This window comes from Saccostrea echinata, unplaced genomic scaffold (assembly GCF_033153115.1).
Source record: "Saccostrea echinata isolate AGI-Se365-2 ecotype Australia unplaced genomic scaffold, CSIRO_AGI_Sech_v1 ptg000052l, whole genome shotgun sequence".
NCBI lineage: Eukaryota > Metazoa > Mollusca > Bivalvia > Ostreida > Ostreidae > Saccostrea > Saccostrea echinata.
In genome coordinates this window covers 55,768-68,285 of record NW_026889801.1, presented here as the reverse complement: position 1 = coordinate 68,285, position 12,518 = coordinate 55,768, and the positions used below count along the sequence as shown (strand labels likewise).

General features: G+C 31.2%; 1 protein-coding gene across 1 annotated transcript in view; it reads right to left on the bottom strand.

Moving 5' to 3' along the window:
* LOC133203901 (aryl hydrocarbon receptor protein 1-like) overlaps positions 1–10,427 on the bottom strand; it is a 36,719-nt gene extending 26,292 nt beyond the window's left edge. Inside the window, exon 1 of the mRNA XM_061339700.1 lies at positions 10,327–10,427. Within this exon, the coding sequence (XP_061195684.1) occupies positions 10,327–10,364 (38 nt within the window). The 5' untranslated portion in view covers positions 10,365–10,427. The remainder of the gene's footprint in view (positions 1–10,326) is intronic.
* Positions 10,428–12,518: the final 2,091 nt, after the last annotated feature.

The following is a 12,518-nucleotide window of genomic DNA, read 5'->3' as shown; positions in this document are numbered from 1 at the left end:
TTAAAATGTATTGTCATCATAGGACCGAAGCAAATAAATCATCTTTCAAAAACTTGTGAGTATTTACACATTACTCCTTCTTAATGAAATGCACACACAACATTGCCATCAAATGATGCAAGGGCTCATTAAGGCAGGACAATCATTCATGTTGCCCTTTACGCTGCTAGTTAAACTTTCTGACAGGGATTAGCTCCCTTGAGTCTTCTAAGTTCTATTGACAATAGGACTCCTACAGAGACCCAATTAAACGTTCATTATTCCCTGACTGTGTTGGTGGAGATGGAATGGCTTCTTCGCTGTGTAAATTTCATATTTTGCTTGGTGTCGTCTTTGACTTTTTGATGCATCTGTTACTGCGAGGAACCATTTAATAGGCATAATTTAGGAATGTTGTCTTTAAACTCTAGAAATGATGTCTCTGGATTCTGCCCAATCCACCGATAAAGCCATATGTGAATAGAAATATATGATATGGATGTGAACATGAACAAGCATAGCAAATTTAAAAAGAGTGTCATTAAAGGAAAATACACAATAGCATGTTCAATAAAAATCATATTTGCTTTAAAGTTCTTTCATTTCTTGCAGTCATTCCATTCATTGAAGTACAAAGGGATTTTTTCTGTTTCCTGTTTTGAAAGATTAAATACAACTGATTTTGAGGCTACTCACCAATACAAGCAAAAATCTATTTTCACATTTTTCTAGGTTATCTATGATAATAATTTTGCAGATATCTTGATGTATTTTTTATGATATAACAAAAGATAAATTTCAGAAGCAATAAAATAGTGTAAAAAAAATTCCTTTATTGTAGGTGACGCTCATATCATTGAAACAAAACATAGATTTGTTATATTCTCTAGTCATTCACAAGTTACCTTCGGGGTAGTCGTTTTTCTTTGTTAATCAAATCAAACTTGCTAAATGATTACAGTAACAGAACAGAAGCAAAGTCATTATAATCCCTTGATATTGACAATTACAAGATTGTATCAAATTACGTCAAAATTTACTCGAAACAATAACTCGAAATATTTAGAAACATTAACGGAATAATTCACTTATAAGGGCAAAACAACAGTTATTTCTATGAGCAAGTTCATCAAATAATTCTCCTTCTAGCAGAAGAACCAGATGTGGAATATTGCATTAGGGAACTGTCAAATTGCCCCCGGGCTTCTATCGGCAGCCATCTACAACATCCCCCGAAAAAATATTTCGCATTGATGCATCATAAAGAAACAATTTGATTAGGTTATTATGTCTGATTGTTCGTTTTTCATGTTTTGTTTTTCTCTATTTGAAACTCGTCAAAAAAGAAGGTTATTCTTAATTTTTTTTTTTGTGAATTTTGTCAGGATGACCAACAAAAAGTTCTGCTCAAAATATTTAATGTCAGGAATGTTTGTATGTAAAGCTGTTTAATCACTGAAACATAAAAGAATAAATAAATTAATTAATTAATAAATTCAGTACACCAACATATCTCCAAAAAGTCTGTGAAATTCAGTTTGTTCGACAAGAGTTAAAATGTTCTATGCATGTATTATTTTTTATTTAAAATCCTATTAATGTTTTGGTATGAAAGTAGAAATTGTCATAGACTCAAAGTTCAAAAGTTGGAAAATATACAAAGGCGTAAAAAAAAAAATGCATTGATTGTTCTGCTTTTTAAGGTGATGTGAAAGTTTGTTTCGGATATTTTGTCGATAAGGCAATCAGATTTCCACATAAACGTTTCAGAAAGAAACTAGAAAACTGACCAGTGCGTGAAGAATGTTGATATTCCAGACAGGTCATTTCCTATCCAAATTGATGGCTTTATGACCAGAAAATGAGCTTGCTCATCTTCGGCGATGTATGATGGTTATAAATATTCATATATATTTCACACCTTCTGGTGTTGCTATCAATTCTGTAATTCATAAGGGAAGGCATTTTTAACAAGTATTTCTAATACCATATACATTTCTTTCAAGAGCATTGAGAAAATTTCGACTTCATTATACACATTTTATGAAAGTTACTTGCAATTGTTGAAATTCAAAATAATGTTTTCTAAAGATTTTCAACCATTACATTTTCCCCATCAAATTACCTACAAATCATACAGAATGTGCAAGTATTCCCTAGCTGAAAAAAATATAACAATTCTTGTATAAATGTTAACAATCCCAGAATCACGTACCTTAAAGATATAAAAAAAAAATAAGATGTTGTTTGGGATTGAATATTTGATCCGGAAACACATCAGGGCAAAATGAACAGTTGAAGTTTCAATTCATTTCCCTATAATCAAATTCATAAAATATTGTGGTCATACTCTAAAACCCCTTACTCGGAACCCCTCTGTCTAATTAACAATTGCCCATAAAATCAAGTAAATCAGTTCATTTAGTGCAAGCAGCAGTCTGTCTAGAAAAAGACTGAAAGTAAGCTATAATTAAAGTTTTATAGCTATGTTGTTAGACATCCGCTTGTAGATGACCTCTCAAATAAAATGTCCTGGTCGATGATTTTTTTAGGCCAGTAAATCTGCTCGCCCCCAAATTTTCGCTCAAACATACGAATTTAAAAGATATAAACTTGCTTTTATATGTTTGATGGGCAAGAAAGAGGCGTTCTATTAAAGTACAGGAGTGTAAAATGAAAATTGATACTATACTGTTATAAACTTTGCTGCCTAAAATCGATCGGACAAAAGCGGTTCATTGAATATAGTAATGCATATCATTGAGCAAAATTGTCCAGACATTAAATCTTTTAAACCTAAACAAAAGATGACCAGCGGTTGTTAGCCATTATGTGTATAGGAACCTCCTCTTTTAACGACATATCTGATCAAGCTATCACTAAAGTACACATCTTGAATTTCATAGTAATATTCAAGAACCCTCAAGCAATGCAAATGCTCTTTTAAACTTTGGAAGTGAAAACCATATTGTTCTATTCAATAGTGATAGTACATGTGTAGTTTACAAATATGAAGATTGATAAAAAGATTTTGTTTGTCAGAATTACCTTTTTCAAAACCTGATCTTGAAAAATTAAAATACTTTTTTTCCCCACAAACTTACTCAAATTTCCCCTTCACCACTAACCATTTTAATTAACTCGAATATTTGTTGAAAATCATTGACTTCGTTGACATTATATTTAGGTTGTTTCAAACAAGTGAAACATGATCATGAAATGTAGCAAGAATTCAAAACAATAAGCAACCGTAAAGTTGTAGGTCCCCTATTTTTGTGTCATTTAAAGTTCATTCAAAATTCACATAAAATTGACATCTGCCAATAACCATTACATGGTTTGACATGTTCATTTGGTAGACCCAAGGTAAGTCAACCCTATAGAAAAGGCAACATTTAAGTCATCAGACATAACTTTGAGGGTATCAATTACGGAACAACCTTTAGGAAAGGAAGTCCTAGTCCTTTTAGGCACTCCTTTGGATATTTTGGTTTGGCAGTGCACATATGAGGTTTTCAATTTTCAGACAATTTTGCTTTTGTTTCAGAGGATTCAACATTGAATCCCAAGTTTTCTTATATAAACATATCTTTACGTTTTCTTATATAAACATATCTTTACGTTTTCGTAACTTGCTTTAAAAAGGTCAGTTGTTACACTTTGAATATGAACAAAACAAAACAAAAAAAAAAACAAAACAAAACAAAAAAACATTTCTCTCTCTCTTTCACCTGATATATTTGCTAAATTGAAATCTGTCACAAAAGAGAAAAACTTTCAATCAAACAAGTTGAAATACAGTATGTAAATCAATGAAACCTTTGTATAGGAACAGGAAAACATTAATATTCATTGAAAATTGGGGAAACTGATATTATTATTAGTGACATTTGAACATATTCACACATTTATTGATAAATATATGAACCAAGTTAAAAGATCTTTAATCAGTCCAACTGCAGTTCATAGAATTGTAAAGACCTGCTTTGCAATGCACCCATGTAAAAGTGCTAAGTCCCTTAGCGATGTGTTGTAAATTGTCCTTTTCCAAAGAGATAGCATTGACACGGTTCCTTATCCGATCCCCAGGATCTTATAATTGAGGTAGATTTGAAAGAGACAGCATAAAGAACAGCAATTATGAAATAACTTCAAACAATTATATCTGGCCTGAGTTTCGGGCTTTCAATGCCATCGACTAAAAAAGTTGTTAAGAACTACATCTGCTGAAGTAATCGCAGAGGAATGCGTGGTTGTGTAGAAAAGACATTCAAGATATTGAAAAAGTGAATATGCGAGATCTTTGATTCATCTAGGTTTCTGCAAGATAGAATCAATCTTTAAAACAAGAACTGTTTTGCAAAAGTCTATGATTTGAGATAAAAATCTTTTAATACACAGTAAATATTTATTCTGGCTTTTGACATATAGTGAAGGCTTTTAGCATTCGAGTTGTTAAAAGGCAAAGCTGCAAAACAATGCATCAATTATGTTAATGTCAGATCTAAGAGAAGCATGCACTAAAATTGATGTAGGTAGCTTTTTTGGGGGGTCTATCATTTATGAAGACTGCCATTGCTTAATGAACTGGAAGTGTCTCAAAGAGGAATAAATGTCATTAGAATGACCCCACAAATTGAAAGGCAGACTCTAAAATGATCTGTAATTTTACTAACCTTTTTGCAACGTAACCCACCTCTCAAGAATATCGGTTAAACAAAAACGAAAATTATCTTAAGCACAGGAAACACATTGTAGTCTTTGCTTCTTTGAAGGATACTCCAATGCAATGTCCTATCTTGAAAGTTTGGAATATCTATTCTAAATTGGACTAAAAGAGAACCATGTTCAAATCTCTGATTTTTTTTTTTAAAACAAAACATTTTTCTTATTTACATAATGAATTGTCTTCAGAGTTCTCGGTTTATCCGATCATGACATGGGGCTTACGGTGGATGTGACAGGTTGACAGGGGATACTTACACCTCCATGGCACCTGATTCCACCTCTGATGCTTTAAGGGCGTTATGTTTCCTCTGCTCTCAATTTGTGTAGTTTAATTGGACATTTGAGCATGATTACATTTGGTTATTTTCACATTCCAATTTTTAAAAATAACAATATAACAAATTTATAATCTTATACTAAATCTCTACACATAGATATGTATTATGCTTTATTCATCTATAGTGTCTTTAAAGGTTTCGAAGGAAAAGGCAAATTTCAAATTGATATATTTTCTTAATCCTAAACAAAATGTATTGTGTTCATTGTATGTAGTCGTTTTTGTCCAGAATATATTGACTAGTCTTTTTTGTTTAAAATCTGATCTAGTTTAACATTTTACAGAAAGCACCTGTTGATAAATGGTAATTACAGGTGCTTATATACTCTCTCAATGTGTCAGATGTACCACACACTTTCAAGGTGAGAGTTCTGGGGACCACCTACTTAGAGGCCACATCCCAGTTATTAAAAAAATGACACACAGGGCCAGCAAACACTTCTACCGTTTCTTATAACAAAAAAAAAAAAAATCACTCTTAATAAAAATTGTATTACCATTTTTTTTATACTTCAAGGACAAATGGTGGATACAGTACATTCATGAATTATATATTCATCAATTCAGAGTTGTTTTTAAAAATCCAAATCCAAGTTTGAATGTAGAGACCAAACATTGCAAATTTGTCGTACGAAAAGACACAACACATCTTTAGAGATTGCATAAGGAATTTTTTTTCCGAAACACTCTTGCGGGGCTCAACACTCCAGGATCATTTTACATCAACATTTTTCAGTACCTTTAAATTCTTTATTCACAATGTGCCTTGACTGCAGTTTTCAAAAAATATATTTATTCAGAAACAAATTATTTCGAACTTCCATTCAGTAGAGGGTATTAGTTTACCTAATGTTTCAAGCATCTTGATGCCTCAATACCGTTTACAAAATTAATCATTGTCCATTGTCAGCTGCATAAAAGAAACGAAGCGACGAAACAATTAAACGTTGAAATAAGACATAAGTTTTTTATACGTCGAGTTGATCAAAATCTCGAGACGACGAGATCTCGGGGAACCCGGTACGATCAGTGTTGGGTCGACATCACTTCAGTGAACAAGAATAGAATAATTTAAATCTCGATTACACCTTACTAATTTTGAGGAAAGATTCTGGGTTGGGTGAAGAAAACCTACTAATTGTGGCATTTTTTTCTATAAGTTTTGGCCTTGCTTTTTCTGTCTCATACTATATAAGGTGGAGTTGAATTGCTTCGTGAATGTTCTTTATTTTTAAATTCATCCAAACCTACACGTTTTCACTAAAGAATTACACAAGCATTGGTACTCACAAAATCTTCTCGTAAAATTTGAATATCAAACAAACACTTGAATTTAGATATGTAATAATTTTATTGTGTATTATCGTCGAACATCATTGTTTGATTATTTCAAAATTAAACTAAGAATGGTCCTTTGTGAAATGAAAAACAACTTTGAAGATCATTTTCCACATTACCTCCAAGAAAGCATCAAGTTTCGACCCTTCGTTGATACAGAACATTACAATATTTAAATACCAGTGCGGAAATAATATGAAGATTACAAGTTTTGTCAGTGAATTTACAAATATATATTTTCATCATACTTTAAGATGGTTGTTTCAAAGCAAAGTTTGACGTAACTTGGGTATTCTGTTAAATTAATGATAATGATATCCCAAAATGTCGTTTTGCCTTTTTTTTTGGTGGAAAATATTATTTTTATTGAAAAAAAAAACAAGTAGTCTAAGTATTTTGAGTTTTATTTTCATTCCATGGAATCCTTGCAATCTTTAAAATAATTGCAATCATTCATTTCACCACAAAATACAAATATATTGATGTGATAATAAAGCTGAAAAGTATTTAATTTTTTAATGAGTATAAAGTGGAAGCAATCATTGCCAATAAATCAAAATATATTTTTTACTTACGCAGTATCCATACAGTGTTACATTGAAAATTCTTAAAAAGAACGTTGACAAGACTAAGACATAAATAAGGATGTTTCAGCATCCTTTTATATGAAAATTTCAACAAATTGTGGAAAATTATACGGGTACGTAAAAGAAACTAGCAATATCTATTTCTGTGAAAAATCAAAAATAGATATGTTAATACCAATAATGCATAATATCTTTTGGTCCTCTGTTAAGAAAGAGCTATATTTGAAACAAAATTATACGTTCTGAAATGCTTAATGAGTGTTGAAAACATATAACAGGAAAATGAAAAGGCAAAGGCATACTGTGATGAATGAAGCAAAAAAGAAGTGCTTGAAATAAAAATCACTGAATGAACTTCAAGACGTTTTAACATTTTGAAGTTTAATCAACTTCAGCTTTAGAGAGCAGAGGGAAAAAGATCAACAAAACTTGCATGACAATGTGTAGTAATGGTAAAATCAGGAGGTGCTTCCGTATTGCTGCACGCTATCTAGACAACCCAAAACAAGTCTGCCAACAATGGGGGTCAAACGGCCCCATACAAATTTGCTTTAACAGATCGGCTCTCCGGGCGAACCAAACTCCGCCCATATAATTTGTAAAGAAAAGTAGCAAATGTTGTAAATTTTACGACACAGGTTTAAAATGGATTCCGCCTGTATTAGTTATGTATTTTGTGTACTTTGCCAGATTAGTATCTATGGAATGCATGCTACAGAGTTTCTTTGAATCACTTTACTGACCAAAAAAAAGAAATAGACTGTAGCTTTAGAGTAAAGTTTTATGGGGCAAACGAGGTAATTCTGAAGCAAATATCTCACTGTTTAGAAATTTATCACAATTGCAATAGCTTGCATATTTTGTTCACATTATGAACACATTAGTGACATATATAACACATAATATATAACACATATTTCTTTCTAGTGATTATATCAGTTTGATAATTAATTTCTCGAAATGCGTGGTGTGTTTTAATACATTACATGTGCATTAGAGCATTGCTTTATCTCTAATTTGTTTAAATTTCAATGTAAAATTGTGTTTTTACATTTTCCAATCCTTGTCAAAAATCACTCTACATAGTCATTCATGTATAAGCGAAAATAGATTCAAATTATGTTAAAAATATTTTGCGCATTGTATACTGTTAGATCAATGTATTTCATTATAACACCATTGACCCATTCGCATCCAATCAGCTAATTTAGCTTTATCTGGGAACCTTACACATAAAAACAGGATTATTGCCTTTAGTAATCAGTATTTTTTCCAATAATTGTTTTGATCTTAATTCAGTGAGAGTCTGATGTAAAAATATGTAGTAATTATCTGAAGATGTTTGAAATCTTGTTTTCAGCTCTGGAATAATCTTGACTACAATGTTTCTTTTTTTTCGAGAAAATATCTTTTTATTCGATTAAATCAGTTTCTGATAATTAAAAAAAATGTTTTTTGTTAATTTTTTTTTCCAATAAAGACATTTTTTGTTCATGCTCCAGAGGCTTTTTTTATTTGTTACTTCTTAATATATTGCATTTGCACAATTTTGCTACAAGCACTTGTATATTTTTGAAGCCAAAGCTTGTTTCTCCGTGTGAAGGATTAATTATGGCCTAAATATCAAGAAATTTAAAATAAAAAAACAAATACGTGGACGCTGCAGTTCTTTTCTTTCTCCTTTTTTTAATTGTCAAAAAAAAAAAAAAAGAAAAAAAAAGAAAAAGAAAATTCATCTCTAGAATGAACCAAAAGTAGATCTTTTAAAAGATAACAAAAACTGGTCTTGATCAAGTTTTACGACATCTTTTGATTATTCTTTAAATATAAAGGCTTGCTCCTATTAACCTTACGATGGGTGTAATAATTACCCCTTGTTTATTAAGCTGGAATGTGTCCAGGTTTGTTTTAAAATTAGTGCTAAAATAAAGACATTAACCCAATGTGATACTAACATTAGATTTAAACATGACAGATAAAAATCCTTAGAAGTTTTCTGTGATCACCGCCTGTGCATTTTTAACATAAAAAGCACACATCGTGATCTTATGCTAACTGACCAATGTAGGCTTAAAGTATCGAAAATTGCTCTCCTGGAATTGTCAGCTTTATTTTTATTTAATTGTTCATATTTGCCTCCAATGATTTCATCAAGGCTGATCGACCGAGCACTTTTATTTTTTGTCATACGTCGACCAATAACAATTACATATAATTGATATTACCTTTTTATCGTCGATTTAATTACACGTCTTGTTGTCAGTGAAGATATGTTGATATGAGTGAATTCTTTGAACATAATATTCACAACATCCTTGTTGAAATGATCATTATATTGTTTTAGATTGCAGTATTTTAATAAAGTGAATTGAAGATATTATGAGCACATGTATATATTTTTTAATTTCTACTTTGCCACGAGTAAAGCTTGTATTTTTATATCATTTAAATTAAAACAGGCCTGTACAGGCAAATATATTTCCAAATGTATTGAAATGTTCAAAAATATCTCTCTTTTTTGGGAAAATCTTTTTACCGGTTTTCTTATTCTAATTTTTTTAAATGAGGACTCATTGAAAACGTTCATAAATGCCTCTTTTGAGGGGGGATATTTCGCCGGTTTTATCAAAAAAGAATCGAAACACTGACATAAAAAATTAAGAGACAGCCTGCTAGACATACAGCTTTTTGGTTATACAAATTTGACAGCAATGCGACAAGTTTTACCCAAAATATATTGTCAAGAATACACTAACTCTGAAACTTTACCCATTTCCTTATATGCTGCAATTTCTTTAGAATTGTCCATTTGTGACGAGATTTGCATCTAAATAAAATAAAAGCTTCTTTTGTCTTTCATTCATTGTAAAGGTCTTCAGATGCAAACTCCAACTTAGCAGGACATATTGCAACAAATCAGCTGTTTTGAACCCACAAAAATATAATATATCTGAAGCTCATTTAACATTTTTCTACAAAAATTATTGTATTTTATTTCAATATATTAGTAGCATTCCACAATTTACAAAACATATTTCATATTTTAACAGGAATTCACATTTTCGTTTTTATTTCAAGGGTTTGTCCTTTAGATTCAACATATAATTGTTGGAAACATATTAATAGTTTAAAACTTTCTTTGGTATTTTCTTTTTTGGTCTCTATTCTTATGGAGCTATTACAGGTTACTACCTTTTTAATGCAGTTTCATTAATCCTTGATGTGATGTGTGAAAGTACCTACATGTAATGTCATGTATATATGCACAGAAAATGAGCTTTTTGTGTAAATCAGAGAACATATCCAAAGTTTGAAAACACAACTAGATATTTAAAATAGAAAGCATGTTCTACCTACGTTTTGACTGTCCGCCGCCGCCGTTTTGTAGCATACATTCTGAACCCCCTGGTGTCATTTACTTCCAAGCACTAGTATAACCTTATCATATTCATTGTCTGTTGAATCTTTGCAATCTGTCTCTAAGAATCATACTTTTCTCGTCAAAAAATATTTCTTGGTTTCACCAACGCCCTTTTCAGGTAAAAATGGAAATGCTCCTTGAATCAGAAAAATGTAAACAAATATTCCAAATGCATGCTTCTACTATACTAAAACAAAGTGAATGTTTATTGGACACGCATGTAGCGTGCAAGTCTTACAAACTTAAATCAGTTCGCAAAAGTTCGTTTCAGGTTGTGAGATGTTCGTGTCACAGTAGTAATTAGGAAAACGCATACATTAGCTTTTGCCAGATTTGCTTTGCCTGGACATCGGTCCAACCAACATCGTTCAATGATTTTTTTCTTGCCCCCTCATAGAAGTGAACAAACTACTGTGTGCCACGCGACCCGTTAACTAATCAACATTACCCGCCTTTTTAGATGTTATCTCCGCCCATTTTGAAAGGAAGAACCAATGGGATCAGGCTAGGGTATATTAACACAATCCAACAGACAAACGGGTGGTATTTAAAGTTGTAAAGCACTCCTGTTGTGATAATGGGTTCAGTGTTAAGATCCTACCGAGGTTTTTTTTTTCTTCTCAAAGGGTCCTAGGCAAGACTTACTTCTAAATTTATCAGTCTTTTTATTCCCATCCTATAGAGCGAACATATTGAAAATAAATGAAGCAAGAGGAACTAAACAAGATAATTGTGAGATATTCTTCGAGAGTTAAAAAGTCAAGGATGTTTACCAAATTTGTTAATAATTATCACCATTTGTTTGAGAACTAGACTCTGGAACTAATTCTTTTCAATTTTCTTTTTTCCCCTTAAAATATTCATAAAATTTGAAGCAATTACACGGGATAGTAGCATCGCAAAATATGCTTCGGAAGTCCTAACTTTCTAACAAACCATAAAAGGGTGGATAAATAACCCATTGACATATACTTCTGTAAGTTTAAGACATTGCTTTTCATTCCTTTAATCCAAAACATGTCTTTATAATAAGTTTGAAAGGCTAAAATGCCTCAGTTTGAGAAACTGGGTTAATAGTTTGCTCAAGGAATTACCATGAATAATAATTATGCAAGATAATTTGACATAATTTAAGGAAATTTTCTTCAAATTACATTTCCCCTACAAAAAACGTAATTCCTCTAAAAGCAAAGTGAAGGAAAATTGTTTTCTCATTGATTGATTTCAAAAGGTAGCATGTTGAATTATTCAGTAAATCTGTCCCGTTAATAAGAGACACACTCCATGTAAGATTTGGGGAACAAAGGCTTAGGTGTAAAAGACTAAATCGATAACTAAATGACCTGTTGCAGAAGAAATGAAAAATTCCCGCCACGAATCGCTGTCGTCTGTAATGCTAATAAATGATTGGTTTTAATATGTGTCCGCGACAGTGAAAAATCGACACTAGATAGGTTAATAAATCCTTATCCCTCTAAAATTTACCACTACAATGTCGGTTACAAGCTCAGCAACAGAAAAATGCTAATTTTTCTTTAACATTTAGGATGATATACTTTAGCTCCCATCCCCAAAATACATTTATGACTGCAGAGGCAGAAATTTTCGTTCGTTAACATTTAAGAGACTTGAGGATACCTTTTCTTACAGAGTTTAAATGTAAAAGAAACAAGAAAAATTCATTTGCACATATGTACATGTAAAACTGTTATTGGATATGTGTTTATGTACATGTAAAACTGTTATTGGATATGTGTATATGTATAAAGAGACAGATTTAAGAACACATAAAACACACAGTAATGGGATGACTCGACAATAGTAATTATACGTGAAAAAAAAAAAAACTTTTTATATTTACATTAAAAAAAACAAACATATTAGCAGATATTTTAGAAATTCTTGAACACAATTTTCTCAGTGATTACAGAATTTATTCATAAAACAAATGAAACTTATACATACAAGTTATATACATAATAAAAACGTGTAAATGAACAAGTTGAAAAAAAATCAAGTAATTTATATTTATAATATTTTCACACGATAGACATATTTAAAAAAAAATACTTGGAATGCGTTCAGTAAATCGGTTGAAAAAATTGACTTTTATGAATCAACTAAATAT